Here is an 18,369-nt window from a genome sequence, read left to right as displayed (position 1 = left end):
CTTGGGTAAATCACTCTGCGCTATCTATTCGATAGTCACGTAAAACGCAGAGCCCAACTAGTTATGATTAGTCCTAACGGAAGTATGTCTAGTGCTAGGTAGGTTGTGTCTTTACTAGAGTCTTTCAACTAAGCTAAGCTGAGCTTTATAGATGTGGCGCATACGATATAACGGGAGTCAAGAAGCCGGGCGTCCCGCCTCTACCGCCAAAATAATTTTGAGATGTTAGACTTGGTTGATATTCAAGATTGATTGAGGTCCTATAGCCGCAAAGTAGGCCCTGCTACTGGAATGAGGAGACTCGCTTGTGTTATATATATTCCGTGCCCTATATCCGGATTGAAGGACCATTATTTCCTATTGCTTTATACTTATATTATATGCACTTTTGTCTCTCATTTCTCTACAATTGGAGTTAGGTATATAAGAGCCTGCGAGCTATGTGTTTAGATATGTGCTGACTTACTTCTTCTGCAACTAGTTCGAGCCTTAGATCTCCATTGAAAGCAATTAACGCAAGCAATCAACAGACTGTTGTATAGGCCTTTATAATTGAGGTTCGCGATACCATCAATCTAAAGTGTATAGACTGAGGCTAATATAGATCATAGTGAAGTATCATGTGCTTTTAATATACCTACATATATGGATGCGGATGCGTGGAAACTGTGCTATTCCCATGTATCGATAAGGTTACCAGAGGTCTCTGTATAATGGGAGAAGTGCTACCAAGAAAACAGAATTTTAAGCATCGATGTGGCGAGTGCCCTGTGGCTAAGGCTTGAGTTTTGAAGCCGAGGATTATTCTCGCCTCTATTGATGAGTACGGTGAAGCTATAAGGAAATTGATGGTGTGAATCTGAATGATAAGACATTGATTGGACTGGTAACACCGAGATAACAGCTCTCTAAAGTTTTGTTAAGTAATGTAGGAATTATCTAATTAAATAACCACTTAAGGTTTTTAGAAAAGGTGTTCCCTCCTTTATACTCTTTATAGATCTTAACCCTTTAATTTCCTGGAGTTGATTGTATCTTTATAAGAACTCGCCATTTCTTTATCCAATTAGCGCCTAAGTCTGTTTTCGTGCGATTTATATTAAAGAAGCCTGAACAGTTGCTTATATCTATCAATTAGGCGAACCTGTAGAAAGGTATAAAGTGTTTCTATTCCTAGGTAAATATTCTCCTAGCTATCGCAGTTATATGGCATTTTACCTCCTCTTTTCCTAAGTTATGTTAATAACGCCAATAATACCTACTAAGCCCCTTACCGCGCAATTGCTATGGGTTATAAGTCAATTCTGTATGTTTTTCTTTGATCTAATACGTAGCAGATATCTAATTAACTATTTAGTCTGTGAAATGGATCACCCTTAGTTCATGATTGAACACAGCGATGTCGCTACTTATATCGTCTCTTCGGCCCCGTGTGATGATGGGCCTATTACTACCGATCTGCTATCCTGTATTCTTTCTCGGTATATAGGATATGCCCCTCCGACGTTTATTAAGAATCTAATGGGGTCAAATGCTGGTAATACGGACTTGGAATGTATGGTTGTGCTATACAGTCTGCTGATGATGGATATCCTGCCGCCCAGTTCTCTACGTATATCAATTAAGCGTATACTTTACTCGTATAATGGGGAGGACCTTATGCGTTATCTTGTGGATAATGTGGATATTGAGATAGAATACTAACTAGGAAGGATATAATATCTCTGTTAGCCCGACTATGGGAATTTAGCCACTGTATTTTGAGCCGTTAAGATAGTGGAATCATTGAATGCCTAGGGGAGATGATTTTTTCTTATATGAAAATTGTTCAGCTTATAATTAGATGTTGATTCTCCGATGAATGGAGAAAGAATGGACTTTTAGGACTATTACCTAGTTAATGAATATGATTTGATGGATCACGTTATGAGTTGTGTGGCCTTCTATGCTCGGTGGGAGATAAGTTCGAGCCCTATATCCCCACAATTGGGTAAGTGGCGGATTTATATCTCTATATTGAAATGGTTAAAGGGAAACTGTTCTAGTTTGTGAATATATAAATATAATGGAGTTGCTCTTCTAGTCTGATTTCATTTGCTCCTCTGGATAATTATAATAAAAAAGGCCCATGGATTGTTTCCCTATTATCTCAGTACGAAGCCTACTTCTGAAGTGGGTTGGTCCCTTTTTCTTTCAAGACAATCCCTTATTAGTCTGGGGAGATCAAGAAAACAGTAAGCTGGAGAAGCCCACGTAAGAATGGAATTCTTACTCACTGTAAGATATAGGGGACGCTGAATCATCTCTTGAGTCAGACAGTATACTCGAGCTTCTAAATATCGAGGTTCTAAATATCATGAACTTTTGGAAAATGCCAGAGCCTCTAGCAGATACTGCTGTTAATAAAAGCATAGAGAATGCAGAGTCTTCTCTAGGTTTAGACAGTATCCTTGGGAGAATCGAAAAACTGCTAACAGAGCTTATAGATTCTATTATCGAGGCTGGTGTTTTTTCCGAGTTGCTTGGATCACATAATGCCTTATATACTCTATAAGCCTTTTGCCAGGAGGAGACGGATTCTATCTTTAAGACTAGGATTCACACTGTTCTTAGAAGCCTTTCGCTTCGAAAGAGAATTGAGACTAGTTGGGAACTCTGCCCTGACTTTGATCATACGAAGACGTGTCGGTATATTTTCGATAAGACCGCTCGTTATGATTTAGCCTTAAAAGCGATCATCGATTGTCCTCAGTGCTTTACGTTTCTACTTGACTATCAAACAATCTGTCCCTCCTTTTTTTGTCGGGATGGGCAATCCTTCTATCTGATTGCGGTAAATTCAAAAAACCCCAGTTTGATAGAGCGGATAATGTCTGAGATAGAGCTCCTCGACCTCCTTAAACCTATCTCGGTAGAGGGACACAAGACGATATTACAATTTACTACTAAGGATGCCCAGCTGTTCCAGGGCTGCTGGAAACGTCTTCGATCAATACCTGAAATTGAATTGAGACTTGGGCCAACGGAGATAATGAATCTGTGCAAATTTGCCGATATAGATCTAGTAAGTTAGCTGCTACGTCGAGGTGTGGATCTTAGAATCCCCAATCTAAATAACGGACTTCCGAATTGGCATTACCTTTTATATTAACAAAACCCTGAACCAATGTTAGATTGGTTCTGGGGCCATGACGAAGAGCTCCCCGGAGACCTCTTGACCTATGCGGCGAGACGCAACTGCGTGGCCGGAGCTAGGTGGATCTCGTGCCATTCTAAAAGCTACGACGACTGGCGCCAAGCTCTATCTGCAGCTGCCGACAAAAAGGAGCGGGAGAGCGCTGAAATATTTGAATTCCTTATATAACACCCGCCTCCGGGATATAGAAGAGACGATACGGGCCGCACGGGCCGTACACTCTCTGAGGATCTTTTAATCACAATTGTCGGGAGAACATGTGTTAATAGTTGGGTGTGTGATTTGATGCTCTCGGGCGAATGCTCCAATGATGAATTGCATCGCTTACAAAGGGAGAAAGTATGTTTGGAAAAGGTTGCTGTTCAGAAGATCTAAGTAATTCATAGGTTGGATACGACTGCTCGAGTGGCTGACATTAAGGCTCAAGCGGGGGAAACTGGCCTGGAATTGGTGACAAAATCTCTGGGGCTTTTTATATAATAGGGGAGTATTAGTGGTTGTACTCGGCCAAGCTAGGGGCTAAAATATGTATCTGAAGATCATTTAATCTCCGTGGATGCCTGTTTTTGCTTGTAAACTAGACGCTTGTTTGCCTATATGGCGTTAACGGAGGGTCTTTCGATATATTTTTAATTCAGCAGATTGTTTATACTATCTAGATTATTTACGGTTTAGTTTCTGTAGTTTAAACAGATTCGCCGCGGGTTGCGTTATGGTAGACTAAGCGTGTTAATGGGAAAAACTAGATATTTATAAAGTGTAGCTCTTATGTCGAGTACTATAATCTATTTATAAGCTAGGGTAGTATAGATTGATCAAACATTTGGCGTGTAGGAATAAAAGTATGAACTCTGGTATCTACGCTAGTGGAGTGGAACGCTTAGTGGGGCAATCCACGCCCTGAGATATATATGATAGACGCTGGAATATGGTGCTTCTTAGGGGCAATGTTGTAAAAGGTCCTGTATTATCAGATGGTCTACGAGAGCACAGACTGATATGTTTGAGAATGGTATTGTCTTTTGAGCGTTGATCCCTTGCTTGGAATCCACTATAAAACCTTTAATTTCCACTGATAATCTCCTTCGTAACAATACTTCAACCTACTTTAGCATTGTTTTATACTATTGTTGTTAGAGAAAAATGCCTGCTTATGATGAGTCCCCTAAAATGCCCCTTAAAAGTCCTTCACTTTTCGAGAAAATTGAGGGACTACCGTTAGATCTTATACAGTCTGCAATTGAGTCCGACATTCTCTCTAAAACCTCTCGGCTCCCACGAGGCCCTCCATTTGTTTCTTCAAGAACTCAGTAAAGATAACCCGTAATATTTGATCAAGAATGCAATTAAAACTGCCTTAGAAAGCCAATCACTACGGCAGAAGATCGAGGTTCAGTGGAACCTCTTCCGAGATTACAACTATGCCATAAGCCGCCAGAATATAATAAAAGAGGGTGCCCCCTATGATCTCGCCTCATGGTCTATCAAATATTGCTCTCGGTGCTTCAATTTACTCCTGGACTATCAAACAGTTCAGCCTTCTTCATTTTGCCAAGTGGGCTACAGCTTCTTTTGGCTCGCAGTCATGATTTGACTAAAGGCTCAGAGACCTGCTGATAAGAGGTTCTGACTACGAGGGAAGAAGTGATTAACCAGATGGCAAAAGTTGATAATGATGGAAGATGCCAAACTAGCTACTATACTGAAGCCTGTCTATATAGCTTTGTACCACAAAGTAAGCCGGATTCTATCTACTAGAACATGAGAAAAGTGTGAAGGGACGAAGCTAGATTGGATTCAAGCTAACTAAGCCGTTTGCTATTGTCTAAAAGCTTAATAAGAGGAAATGGAGTTCGTGGCGATAAACGGGGGAAAATAAGGGTAGACGAAGGTCACGTGTTTGATACGTGATCCCGTGTGGGCCCTGGCCCGTTATAAGAAGTATCTCTGCAGATATATAAAGAGAACGCCGATGCGGCAAGCTGCGCGTTTGCCGGTAAGTTGTCTGCTAGAGGAAGAAAAATAAAGGGAAAGGAATGCCGCACGGAGAGGTCTACAAACTGTATGGCCGACAGTGATCTCCTCAGAATGTATTACCTGCAAACGGGTTGTGAGGGTAAAGACCGACTGTATGTAAGCCCTCACTTTAGTTTGGGCCGATCTTCTGATACAAAAACGACTATACGCTTCTGAAGTGAATTACCGCAGCTGGATGACGGGCAGAAGGATGACGGGTAGAAGGTGTAAAGCTGGTTTAGTTCGTGAGGGATTCCCCGAATTGGGTTTGACTTATCTACTAGACCCGGTGGAGCCTCTTATAAACCACCTATTCTTCTGTGGGGCAAAAGGGCAATGAGAGATAAGATTGTATAGACTGACTTAAAATACTGAAGGAGATATAAAAGGAGGTCGTTTAATACAAAGTATTAATAAGTTCTCGCAAGGTTGCACTTGGTTTCTGCTAATAGTGTGGAGATTGGCACTTGGCATACTAATGGTCTCCTCTGTCCCGCAAAAGTTTAGTTATAAGATATCTGCTTTCGACGACCCGCCCTTTTATAAGGTTGGCAATGCCCTGGGTTTTGATAGGCCGCCCTAGTTGTAGGATAAGCCTGGTTAACATCCCTTCCTCTGTAATAGAAAACTCCTGATTTTGAAGCTAGTCCCTTATGATAACTGACATTTCTGAGAATATAGACCTCGAGTGTCTACCGAGGATCCATAGGCCCGCGTAAATCTTAGTAAACCTAAGTTTATCTCCACTTCGGTTAAGTGTATAAAGGCGTTGACAATCGCTTTGTATCTTCCTCGAAATGAGTTTATAAGAACATCCTCCTATTAGGGCTTGTCTGTTCGTGCGCATTATTATCAAGTCTATTATATATTAGTCTCCAGCTCTAACTTAACAATGTTATAATAGTCTTCTTACCACTGGGAACTTGGTAGATACCTGGCCTAATCGAGTATATTTCTTCTTTCTTCGACTTCTGGGAAATTGAAAAAATGCGTTCGAATAGTGTCTAAATGTGGTTACATTCCTTAGAGGTCTGGAGGGCCTCGTATACCTGGTTAAGTGTAAAATGGGTAATAACGCTGCTTCTAGCGCACGCTTTCTATAATTCTTCATCGATAGGCTTAAATGAGGGCGATTTGTCTGTATTGTATCTTATAATAAAGTCTGTGAGTTATTAGCTAATATAGTCTAACCTAATAGATATACTTTTCCTAACCATCTGGAGTATTATAAATTCCCGTTCTTATTCTTCTAAATTCTTGTAAGAATTTATCAGGATCTAGGGGGTCTTAAGTTAGCTTTATAACAATAATGTGGTTAGAGAGTATACTATGAGGAGCGAAGTCCATTTCTATTAGTCTGACGCTTGCTTTTCTTAAGAATATCGCTAGGTAAGGTCTTTGCTTTTATATACTTAAATGGCACTTGCTCTATTTATATACTGGAGCTATTCGTTATCCTAGAACGGCCTAGACGAGCTGATACATCACAAAAATAGGTATAGAAGTTCTAATAAGCCGATGTATTTGGCTTGCGATGGAAAAATTAAGCCTGCTCGAAGCTTAAAAGCCTGTGCTAAAACATGAGGCCATTATTTTTAGACGGATACCCTACTGATCGCCTACCGGCACCGATCTTGCTAAAATAGATTACCTCCTAGCTGAGAGTATTATTTGTATGTATTGTTACTTTCTAATGGTTTGATTCTTTTCTAGTGATTATCAAGCTATGTCGAAGGAGAAATAATCTACAGAGTGGTTTTAACGAAGTCCTATATGGCGAAGCAATAATGCTATGGGTTTCCATTGCCCTTCGGTCTACTTAAACTCGAAGAGCAAGTATTGAATAGTTAATGTTTAACCAGAATGTGGAAGAAATGACTGGATTGGAACAGATTATGAGCTAGACCACTACAGTTTTGTACGTTATCTGCTTTAGGTGTATAGTGATTGGGCTTTATTTGTAAACGAGACCCTTTCAGATATATTTACAACCCTTTAGTAAATTGAATCGACCCTGTAAATCTTAGATGACCTGCTACATATTGTTCTGATTCAGTCATCCTAGTTCTCTTTGCTGATAAATTTTTTTAAACTGTCCGCGTCTAAATCGCCGTTGACTAGGGTGCTGTTCTTCGTTATAGACCTACCACTGATCACGTGGAACTGAGTCCTATTGGGATGTCTGCCTCTGGTGTCGCCATTGAATATAAACGAACTTTCGTCTATTTTCATTCTAAAAAAGCCATGCGCAGAGTGGATTGAGGAAGTACCTATAGGGTGGGGGGCTTAATATTAGGAGTCTTCTTAAGTAAGGGTAGTAAGGAATGGGATAATATCGCGATACCTTGTCGACTTGGTTCCTCCTCGCCTTGAGGAACGAGGTCTAGGGAATGGTTCTATAGCTAAAGCCAATTAGTTAGCTAGAAGATAAGCTCTTAGAGTTTTCTTGATTAAAACTTACTTTATCTTGTAAAAAGAGGGCCATATCCTTCGTATGGTGCTGAGAAGTGATAGGAGCGCTACCTTGAGAGTGTTCGTCTTTCTTGTTTTTATCCATATCAAGTAACGAGAAGTGAACGGCCGAAGATAAAGGAGACTGAGAAAAAATTTCATGTGGAATAGTTATAGAGTGGACGTTTTCATATTTATATCCTATGGTCCTTGCTATGAGATCAATTAAATCAGTCTTAAGATGTATGAGACTGAATAGACTGGCTACTTTTGCAGTAAGTTGTGACAAAATCAAGCCCCGGCACTCTTAAAATGAGTATAATCACAATTAGACGTTTGTTTTTCGGGCGATCTAGGTTCCTCTTTCGCGGTACAAATAAGCCTTACCTTCGATGAATACAATATCAGGAAGTTCAATAATTCACTGTATCTAGTTTAGAAGAGGAGCCCGAAGCCACCCAGAAGGAAGACAGTGTATAAGGCCAGTTGGACAACCAGTTTCGAGTAATGTAGAGTAATATATAGTAGAAAATATCAAAAGAGATGGAAGGCTTCAAATGTTAGCTGTGTTTCTTGGTTTAAGTCTAGTAGGTTAGGAAGGTGCCTATTTCTACTGTCTAAGGCGCTATCTATCGTACCTTATTATTGAACCAAAGATCTAGCTATGGTGAGTACCCGTCCCTCTCTCTGGTGACGATGGTATGCTTATATCAGAAGCCTGCCCCGATTCCTGCCCAAATCCTCTATGGGCCGGCAAATATTGCTTTGGAGGCAATGCTCTTCTTGAGAATTGTATCTCCGTTACTCTTGGAACGGAGGCCCTCGGAAAATCTTAGCTAAGATGCTGAAATGTTGCTAGATGCCTGTAATACTCTGAAACGCAGGAGGACCTAGGAACCCTATCTTGAAAATGACTTACACCTTCACGTGGGAAATATATTATCTGATCTCAGTTATGGTACTGTTTTAATACTAGCGCTAATGACTTGGCATTTTAATACTTCATCTTCTGAAGCATTGTAGGGCTTGATTATTTTCTTGAATTGGCCTTACGATAGTGAAGTTAGGAAAATACTTTAAGATCGATACCAAAGCATTATGTGTGAAATAGCGCCTCTAAACTTTGACTTTTTGCTTATTTGAATTGAATTATATATTCTTTGGTTAAAAATATCCGAGTTGTTCTAGTCGCCTTATAATGTCTCGGAGACAGTTATTATACCAGTTCTTTAAATACTTGGGTATCTCGTATCCTAAGACTTCTGCTAAGTCTCGCCTTTTTCTATATTCCTGTAGGTATTTTGAGTATAGGTGCTGGTAATAAAGAGCTTTCTTTAAGTTAGGGTCCGTTGCCGGTTGTTGTAAGATAATTGGGTTATCGCTGCTTAAGGGAATGAATTTTATAATCCTATATTTCCTCCGAACCTGTATAATACCAGACTCAAGTACCGTAAGATCTATTGGAAATGTATTCTTCGTATTGCTATGCCCATCTTGGGCTGGATGCTGAGCGCTAAGATTTTGGAAGGGAACGGTATTAATAACCACATCCTCGAGGCTATTTCTTTTGATATCTTTTATAATTTGAGTTATGTCGTTGGAAAAAAAAATCCGCACAGTCTTGTTGGGTTAGGTCTCAGTGGTCAATATGGGGAAAAGGACAGCTTACGTGCAAGTAAATTGGCGCTGAATCTCTGGTAGAAATACTATTGTCAGGCTTGGTGCCTTTTGTACATTCATGTATGTTACTTGTATTGGGATCTGGGCCTCTAAATAAAAGCGTTTCGCGCGAGTTGCCTGGGGAAAAGAAAAAGGAGGATATGTAGTTCGAAAAACCATAACGAACTCTATGTAGGCTCAAGCAGACCATGGTCTTGCAGTAGTGAAATCCTGGTCAAAGATTTAGATAAATATGAGAGACAGTAGTTTATATCATGATGATCTAGCAGACTTGTCATTTCTTTTGTATATGCCACTGATTATGGGTCTAGGACGGTGAAAGTTAGTTTTAATCAAAATTTCTAGATTAATGAGAAATAGCCTTCTAAAAACTTGAGCGATGCTCGAGATATTGTGCGAAATAATGAGTGGACTCTCTTTGATCCATTCTTTTGGGTAGTCTCGAAAGTCCGAAGGCACTAGTATTATACTCTGTCCACGTATTTTGAGTCAATTTTTCGCTTCTCTAACGTTGCTAATGCGTATGTGAGCTCATTCGGTAGGCGTATATATGCGCCGCAATTGATTGGGCGTGACAGGGGTATGGGCTGGGAGCCTATACCCCTGTCACGCCCAATCAATCTTTGTTAGTAGTTTTTGTATTAACTCTCCTTCCCCGCTATTTCCTAAGAGGACTGAATCATCTATTCTATATCATACTGTTATCTTTGAATAGCTTCGCTTGTCTATAAGATGGAATCCAGCAATACTATCCACTACGTCGCCGATTTGGAGAGATACATTTATTACCTTCAGCGGATACTGAGAAAATGGACGCCTTACATCCTACCTGATATCCTTACACAATCTCAAATTCCACTCGAAACCATACCATCTCAACTTCTCCAGCCTCCTAGCTCTCAAACACTTTCAGTAAACCAGTGTAAAAGGGTTTCGCTATCAGGTTCATCTCGGTCAGAAGAAACGTAGATAAAGCCATTAGAAAGTTTTATCAACAAGATTCCTTACGCAGACAAGTAGTCTAGTGCCGTATCTTCCCCTCGAATTTCCATTTTGGATTTACTATTCCAAAGCGAAGATTACCTATAAGACAGTGATTCCCTAATATCAGCTATCCGTTCTCGTCACTTAGATATCATCCAAACTCTTGGGGCTTATGCTTCACTCGCACAAAAATGCGCTAATAATGCGAAGTGGGCGAGATTGATATCATCCTATTAGAATTTCTTGTTAGGTGCGCTTTGCTATGTTGCATGTTGTCTAGGGGTGGACCTAGATTTGGTGAATAAGATGATGAGATGTATTTTAAAAGGCGGAGCCAACTATCTTTAGGAACTTCGGCATGGTGCGGCTTGGGGGGTCGAGGCAATTGACCGCCTCTAAACTGAGAGCGGTTGGGATATCAGAAGTGGTGATATATTGTTTTACTGTTAGGCTTCTTTGCTAGTTTGGTTTATACGGAGCTGATAAATGAATCTAGTTACCCCGACCTTTACTTCATTGAGGTACTGGGCGAAAGCAACCAAATCGATACCTATATTTACTACCTGTCTGAAAGAAGACTAATATAAGAAAGGCCTAGCGAGTTTGCACTTAAACCATCTCTCTGTTCTGTGCATTATTAAATGTATATTTGGCAAAAGTGTCCAGTACGTCTATAAACCGTTTTGCCTGTCGCCTTTTACTTATAATTAGCCTAGATTTTCCGACGTGTATAATGTTCTATACTGCAATTTTGATATTGCTCTGGAATCGTTTGCAAAATGGTACCTAGATCCATTTGGTACAGATGCCATGGATGAACTGGAAAGACAAAGGCTCTTCTTTCCTGTGCATCAGCTTTCCTTGGATAGGCAAGCTGACTTTGGGGTTGAATCCCAAACTGAAAAGGACTCGCAGCCTGTAAGAGATTTATTGTACGAAGCACGGAAAAGACGTCGCGTTGACAGTAGGATTGATTCAAATCTAGACGACCCGTCTCTCAATCCAATTTTGTCGGCCAATGTATAACTGTAGACAACCTCTGAGGAAGATTCTAATGCTTTCATTCTAAATCTATCTGGTGAGCCTTCCGGGTAATGAGATCTATCAAAATGATGCTGACTCCTATAGACCAGGAGAGAGCTTCCTTGAGTAGGAATCTAAGCCCTGAGGGTTTCCCATAGTAAGTGACATGTGACTATTAACTTCGGCTTTTTAGTCCAGATCCGATATATAGTCCGCGGGCGTTAGACAGTATGTTCGCTCCCCCAAATTTACTAAGATGATTCACGTAGGTTATCGATAATGATGAATGATTACTATAGACCAGGACGTCAAGTAGGCATTGTTAGATAAATAATATCTCCTGCTATCCTCCTATTAGAACCATTACCAAGCTTTACAGACTATCAATCTCCCCTACACTTCCGACGAGCTGCTATAGGATCTCTCGAACGGGATTTGCCTACCTCTAGTGGAATTCGAGGTACCTCGATCAGCGAAATGCTTAATGTGTCGAATGCAGCTGTCTGTGATGAAGTAATTCTTCTACCGATAGGAAGGACTGGTGTGGCTAACGGATTGTATGGCAACTTGGTAACGAGCGATGGCTCTCTGGAGCTATATTCTCAATTCACTCTATCGAACCAAATTTTTGTTGGCGCATATCTGTCACAGTATTCTACGGCTGGCTAAGGTGCTCAATATGCAGGGGTCGGTGAGCTGTAAGTCGTTGATACATCACTCTGCTCTTATAATATGTTGTCTTCATTGCTATTTGAGGGTCAAGAAGGCCTATATATCGATGCCGAGCCCTAGAGAATTGATATATCCCTTCGGTCGCATTACATACTACATGATCTTCTGGACCAGTTTGAACAATCACAACAACAGCCTGGTTCCGATATACCCTACCAAACGCAATTCAACACCTAGCAACAACAAATGGAGAGAATCGGCATATACAAGATTCGGTCACGCAGTCATGCCAAGGGATATAGACTTTCCAACACTTCCCGAATCGAATCGCCACATTCACTTCCTAGCCATAGTTGTCATATATTCATTTTTTCTTTATTACACTAGAAACATAAATGCAGTCCATAGGCAGGTGTATAATATCTTCGTTACTTACACAGGTTATTGATCCCAGTAGTAGAGGGTGTCCTTATCCCACTCGCGGAGTCCCCGAAAGAACAATAAGATCGCCAGAGCCTGCTTTACTCTTAAATTGAGATGATACCTCAGTTCTCCATACAGAATATTCAAATCCCTATAGCTTTAGTGGTCAGCCTTCTACATAATGTACTATTTGTTACAGTAGATACCTCTTCGTAAACCCCGCTGTCAACTAAAAGAGTCCAAACCCACCGTCCCAGTTCATGGTCGTTACATAAGGATACACCTTTCGCAAATGCTTCAAAGGACACAGTACTGAACCAGTGTGAGAATGCTTTTCGTCGACCTTTATCGATGGAAGAGTATGTCGTTTCGTTAGATGGCATCGCTTATCCGAGGATAAAGGTAAATATGTCTTAAAGGGGCAAGTTCAGCTGATCGGATCCTGTAGATACATAGTTACTATAATCAGTTTTCCCTTGATTTATTGCCTCTTTCCACTTACTGAAGGTAGTAGAACCATTGCAGGTAATATTTTGTATTATCGTGTCCTGGTCAGCGCCCCAAAGCATAACCCCTCATCACGTGCCACTTTGGACTATCATGTGATTAATAGCACGGTGTTCTGTACAGTCCTATCTATTGTAAAGCCCTGATTCTGTTGCTTTGCCGTGACTACGATTCCTCCTACGAGACTTATTAGTTGGCTATTCTGAGCTATATGTTGGAGTATATCGACGGTATAGATATTTTGGATAAAAATCAGCTGCAAGTAGGTTACAGAAAGTTTTACCGTGCCCTCAAACTAGGAGATCCTAAGACATATTCAATACTAGATGAGCTCCGACTCAGCTTAATTGAAGCAAAGGCCTAAATCTTCTGGATTCTGGGGTTCCATACTCCTAGGCATACTATCGGTTACCCCCTAAAGTAGTAATCAACGCTCCCAGGGTACTACCTCTCGTTCCCCAGAGCTATACAGTCCACTTATGGGAGCTGTGGGCCCTCTAGGAACTATGTTATGGATTCTAGATTCGAATATAATACTAGGAACATGAGGTTCTCACATACGGATAGTTATAAAGCGGAACCTGGTAACTATACATAATCAATATTTGGAATACAAATTAAAACGCGGGCTAAGTACAAAGATACCGGTTAAAGAGACATGATATTAATAAACAATAAATAACATGCAACCAACGATCGTTTGGGGGTTAACCGGAAGTACAAGGCCTATAGTGATGAGAAACGAGGGCCAACGGCAAGCAAACTTGCAGCTATTAATTAAAAGATCGGTTGTCAGAAATAGGAGGGTTGAAACAGAATTATATATAATTAATTTTCTTTTTTAAATAACTGAAAGAAGTAGGGTGTTGATTGAATATCATTAGCTAGACAATTGTCTCCACTCCAAATCGGCGCATTTTTCCTACGTTCCACCCGCCAGCCAGCAGATCCCAAGCAATCTGAGTTAAGACGGATACAACCCCCACGACTCAGTACAAGGCGACTAACCCAGTGAACCGACTTTGACCCCAGCGCATAGTCCCTTTGGAACCTAAGAAAATCCAATTTTGGTGAGTGCAGCGGTGTCTGTTGATAAGGGAGATATTATTTCCATCGAGATACCAAAATTAACCGGCAGAAACCTTGCGTCATTTCTCGGGGAAATACTTCTACCAGAAACCGTGACCAACTGACATCAGCCTCCTAGATAAGGCACCTACCAATCGAGACCTGTCGCGGTTATCTCAAGCGATTTCCCCTCTGACAGATCGATGGCCGACAACTCGCTAGATTATAAGGCTCTCTTCCTGCAGGTAGAAGAGAGGCGCAAGTAGGAAGAAGAGAGAAGGAAGTAGGCAGAAAATGAAGGAAGACGAGAGAAAGAGAGACGTAAGTAAGAAGAAGAGAGGAGGAGGTAGGCTGAAGAGCGATAGAAGTAGGCCGAAGATGAAGGAAGACAGGAGAAAGAGAGATGAGAGCAACTTCAAGAGCTCAGCTGACCGACCACTTTTGTGGAATTCTTGTACTATTCCTATGACTTGCTCTCCCGACCGCTGAGAGTCGAGACACTATCTCGCTTGACTACCGGGAAAATACCCATTCCCACGGGGAAATATTGCCCGACACGGTTGGAACATTGGACAGACTGCCTAGCGTAACAGTTTGAGCTCTACAGCTCTGTCTACAGCTACCTGCAGTTGGCACTAGGGGGGCGCGGCGTTTATTCTTATCTTTGCCTGAGCTAAAAGGATTAGGCCGACTACTGGGTTGTAAGCCTATAAGTAGCGAACAAGAACTGGAGGCTTATGAGCGGTTCGCCGTGGAGGAACACGTCTACGATATAATAATAGAGTTGTGTAAACTACCCGCTGCTCGTGATGAGTTCGGCCTCGGTGATGGAATCCAGTTCAGCAATTATACGAATTCCTTAAACGTGAACGATACTATTGAAGCGGATGTAAGCTAACCGTTAAATGTGCACTACCTAAGACCCGATCAGTTCTGCATCTATCGTGTCGACGACAACACAACCACTCTCCTTATATCTGTCGAGTATAAGCCCCCCTACAAGCTCTCTGTCGCTACCTTTCGTATGGGGCTCCGACCAATGTACTTATGGAAGAATATGGTCAGATCAAACAAAATTCCGATAAACCAGGAAGCGAAGCTACGGTATAATGCAGAGCGACTTGTCTGCTCCGCTCTTGTCTAGGAGTATCATGTAATGATCCAGGAAGGGCTTGAGTACTCCTATGTGACTAATGGGATTGCCCGGGTCCTCCTCCGTGTGCGATAAAACGATCCTGGTATACTCTACTACTTTCTATGTGACCCTAACAGTGAAGTGAATATGGAAGTGGAAGCTACCTTTGCAAATACTTCTGTTATAAGAACACTGTGTTTGTGTCTGATGGCATTCCACTCGCCTGTGCGAGGTTAGGAGTGGAGGAATTCTGTAAGACCAGATATTCCAATATGGAAGACCAGTTTCGATCACACTCGCTCTCACATTCCCGAAGACGAATTCCGGTAACTTCCTCTTAACTCTGATAGTACCGCCCTAGAATTTCCAAGCCTAGATACTGGTTCGATATATGAACTATCGTTATCTCCGCTAGATTCCCCTGACTTAACAGCTTGTCAAGTGTCTACTAGATCTGGAGTTAGCTGTGCCCCATCCGACGTGAGACGTCGCTCACAGTCGTTACAATCGCCAGATCCCGATTCGAAACCAGTAATATACCATAAACGGACCTTCAGCCAAGTTCTATCTTCTCTATCTGCCGAACGCGTGGCTCGACAAAGACACACAAATAATGATAGAAAACCAGACAGCCAGTCCCGCTACCGCGATGCGCAATTTTGTACCCAGCGATGCTTACTCGGGTTGCAGTCTGACGGTCTTCTAGACAACTGTTGTCCAAATGTGATGCTCTATCGTCGAAGCAATGACGATCCGCAGCATCCGATCACCTCCGAAGATTTGGTGTATTTACTAAAAGCACAATTGGACGAAAACATTGACCGATGTATACCCCTTGGAGGTTGCGGGGCGTACGGTGCGCTGTTTAAACTTACTTGTCTTATATACGGCTATACCGTCATCGGAAAAGGAACCACGTCGGCGCTGTGGAAAGAAGTCTCTCGCGAAGTAAAGGTATACCGAATTCTGCAGAAGGCGTAAGGATCCGCTGTGCCCGTTTTCCTGGGTACGATCGACTTGGCGAAAATTTATTTCCTTTACGGGGCTGGAGAGATTCGCCATATGCTCGTGATGGGCTGGGGGGGAAAAGCACGGTATCGATGGAGTTGACGCCCCAGCTTCTATAAGGGATCCACTAATCGAACAAGGAAATTAGAGCTTTGGGAATCATCTATGAAGACCTTCGGCGTGATAATGTCCTGTGGAATGAAGAGCTTGGGCGGGCGATGATCATCGACTTTTACCGCTCTACATTGAAATGTCGACCGACTTTGCAGCGGCCGCGAGCCTTAAAACGACTACGTCAACCAGAGATAATTGATTCGAAACGTCTTCGTGTGACATGAGAGATATGATGCTCTTGGCCGTGAGACCAATGATGTAACTAGTTATGTACCTTGCTTTGCCTATACTAAGATAAAGCTCCCTATTTACTCCTACAATCTAGAACAGGCTTTCAAGGTAATTAGAACTGCGTTTCAATCTCTTGGTCAAATTCCTTCTCTTTACCAACCTATGCTCGACAGTATATACCTGCAATGATGCCGGCACATCAGTGCCTCTATCTAAGGCACGTCAAGGGCTTACAGTTCCTAGATGGTCAGTTTCTATATATCGCTCTTAGTATCTCTATACCACGAAGAAGTGCTGCGAGTTTCAATTTGGTTATCTAGCTATTCGTCCCTCTTACTCTGATAATTCCTAGAGATTACCGAAAACCACCCATTATTCTACCCGGTCGGATCATCTAGAGTTCTTTATCTACGTCCTCACTATACGGTTGCAATAAAGACTGCTGCTGCATTCCCAAATTCTGCGCGCCCTGCTGTTGTGAGGATGGCGGTAGCAAAAACGGCTGTTGTATGAATGGCAATGCTGTAGACTGCGATTGTATACCTAGATACTGCGTACCCGGCTGCTGTATGTGTGGTGGTATCATAGACTGCGGTTGTATGCCTAGATACTGTGTACCCGGCTGCTGCATGTGTGGTGGTATCATAGACTGCGGTTGTATGCCTAGATACTGCGCACCCGGCTGCTGCATGTGTGGTGGTATCATAGACTGCGGTTGTATGCCTAGATACTGCGCACCCGGCTGCTGCATGTGTGGTGGTATCATAAACTGCGGTTGTATGCCTAGATGCTGCGCACCCGGCTGCTGCATGTGTGGTGGTATCATAGACTGCGGTTGTATGCCTAGATGCTGCGGGCCCGCCTGCTGTATGAACGATGGCTGCATAAATTGCTGTTGGTCATATGATCTCGGGGCCCTGGATGAACTATAGCCGGGTAGACTGTGATATCCTGGCTGCTGCAAAAGCGCTGGCTGGATCATATTGGAAGCTGGGTCGAGCATTGGATGCCAATAGTTGTTGCTTGCCCTAAAACTGCGGGATAACCCAATCCTAGACCTTATAGTTAGGCCAGATATAGAGGAAATAGTATCTTGTAAAGCCATATCAGGATCATAAGTAATTGCCTCAGATATGAGTCTGTCTGCTTCCTTTGATGACAGTATTTTCTTGAGGGCTGATCGCGAGAGACCATATTCTTGTTGGGGAGGGTTTCCACCGGGTCCTTTAAGATAAAAGCCGACAACCATATATGGAAGTTTGTGTCGACCAGAAATGACGCACTTCCGTACATTCCTTACATCTGGTGGTATATTAGTAGTCAGCAGCCACGTGTACCGATTATATAAATATACACCAAGATAGATCTCGGAGGAGAACCCTCCTTTTTCACAATTACACTCATTTTACCCTTTGGTCTAGTATCCTACTGCTCGTACCATACAAAACAGCCTCTCTTTTATTCAATAGTTATAAGCCCGGTTCACTAGTATATCAATTGCAATTAAATACTACCGCGGTCTACTCCACGAGCTACTGTACCCCTGAGTATAGAAGTACTTTTGCTTACCTAGCACTTCCTGTCTGTCCTCTACTAACTTATATAAGAAAGCTATGGAAAATGAGATATTATTCCTTTACGATAATCCTAGCGGGATCACTAAATAGGTCTTAAGTATACCTAGAGTATATATTATTCTAAGGAACTTAACCTAATAGTAAACCTAGTTTATATAGGTAGAGATAATTACTAAAAATCTCGACGTTTAGGATTATATTAATCTAAATATTAGTGAAGAAAAGTAGCCTATCCTACCTATAAAGCTAATTCGACTAAATAAAAATAATAAAAAGTATAATTA

General features: G+C 41.8%; 5 protein-coding genes across 5 annotated transcripts; 1 reads left to right on the top strand and 4 right to left on the bottom strand.

The window, feature by feature from the left end:
* Window positions 1-3,166: 3,166 nt before the first annotated feature.
* Window positions 3,167-3,364, top strand: N7518_002767 (uncharacterized protein; the record flags this gene model as incomplete). The annotated part of the gene is made up of 1 exon (XM_057183695.1): window positions 3,167-3,364. One exon carries the CDS (start codon window positions 3,167-3,169, stop codon window positions 3,362-3,364), a length of 198 nt encoding a protein of 65 aa, XP_057045145.1.
* A 2,709-nt stretch (window positions 3,365-6,073) lies between these two features.
* N7518_002766 (uncharacterized protein) lies at window positions 6,074-6,559 on the bottom strand (the record flags this gene model as incomplete). Its single annotated transcript, XM_057183694.1, has 4 exons — window positions 6,074-6,097; window positions 6,126-6,361; window positions 6,427-6,489; window positions 6,541-6,559. 4 exons carry the CDS (start codon window positions 6,557-6,559, stop codon window positions 6,074-6,076), a joined length of 342 nt encoding a protein of 113 aa, XP_057045144.1.
* Window positions 6,560-7,482: 923 nt separating this feature from the next.
* Window positions 7,483-7,769, bottom strand: N7518_002765 (uncharacterized protein; the record flags this gene model as incomplete). Its single annotated transcript, XM_057183693.1, has 2 exons — window positions 7,483-7,608; window positions 7,674-7,769. The coding sequence occupies 2 exons, from the start codon at window positions 7,767-7,769 to the stop codon at window positions 7,483-7,485; spliced, it is 222 nt and encodes a 73-aa protein (XP_057045143.1).
* Window positions 7,770-8,827: 1,058 nt separating this feature from the next.
* Window positions 8,828-9,502, bottom strand: N7518_002764 (uncharacterized protein; the record flags this gene model as incomplete). The annotated part of the gene is made up of 2 exons (XM_057183692.1): window positions 8,828-9,221; window positions 9,333-9,502. The coding sequence occupies 2 exons, from the start codon at window positions 9,500-9,502 to the stop codon at window positions 8,828-8,830; spliced, it is 564 nt and encodes a 187-aa protein (XP_057045142.1).
* Window positions 9,503-16,902: 7,400 nt separating this feature from the next.
* On the bottom strand, window positions 16,903-17,490 carry N7518_002763 (glutamine rich protein; the record flags this gene model as incomplete). Its single annotated transcript, XM_057183691.1, has 1 exon — window positions 16,903-17,490. The coding sequence occupies one exon, from the start codon at window positions 17,488-17,490 to the stop codon at window positions 16,903-16,905; it is 588 nt and encodes a 195-aa protein (XP_057045141.1).
* Window positions 17,491-18,369: the final 879 nt, after the last annotated feature.

This window comes from Penicillium psychrosexuale, assembly GCF_028828465.1.
Source record: "Penicillium psychrosexuale strain IBT 29551 chromosome Unknown utg000002l, whole genome shotgun sequence".
In the NCBI taxonomy this organism is placed as follows: Eukaryota; Fungi; Ascomycota; class Eurotiomycetes; order Eurotiales; family Aspergillaceae; genus Penicillium; species Penicillium psychrosexuale.
Note: the sequence above shows the minus strand (reverse complement) of the source record. Positions and strands in the feature narration are given on the sequence as shown.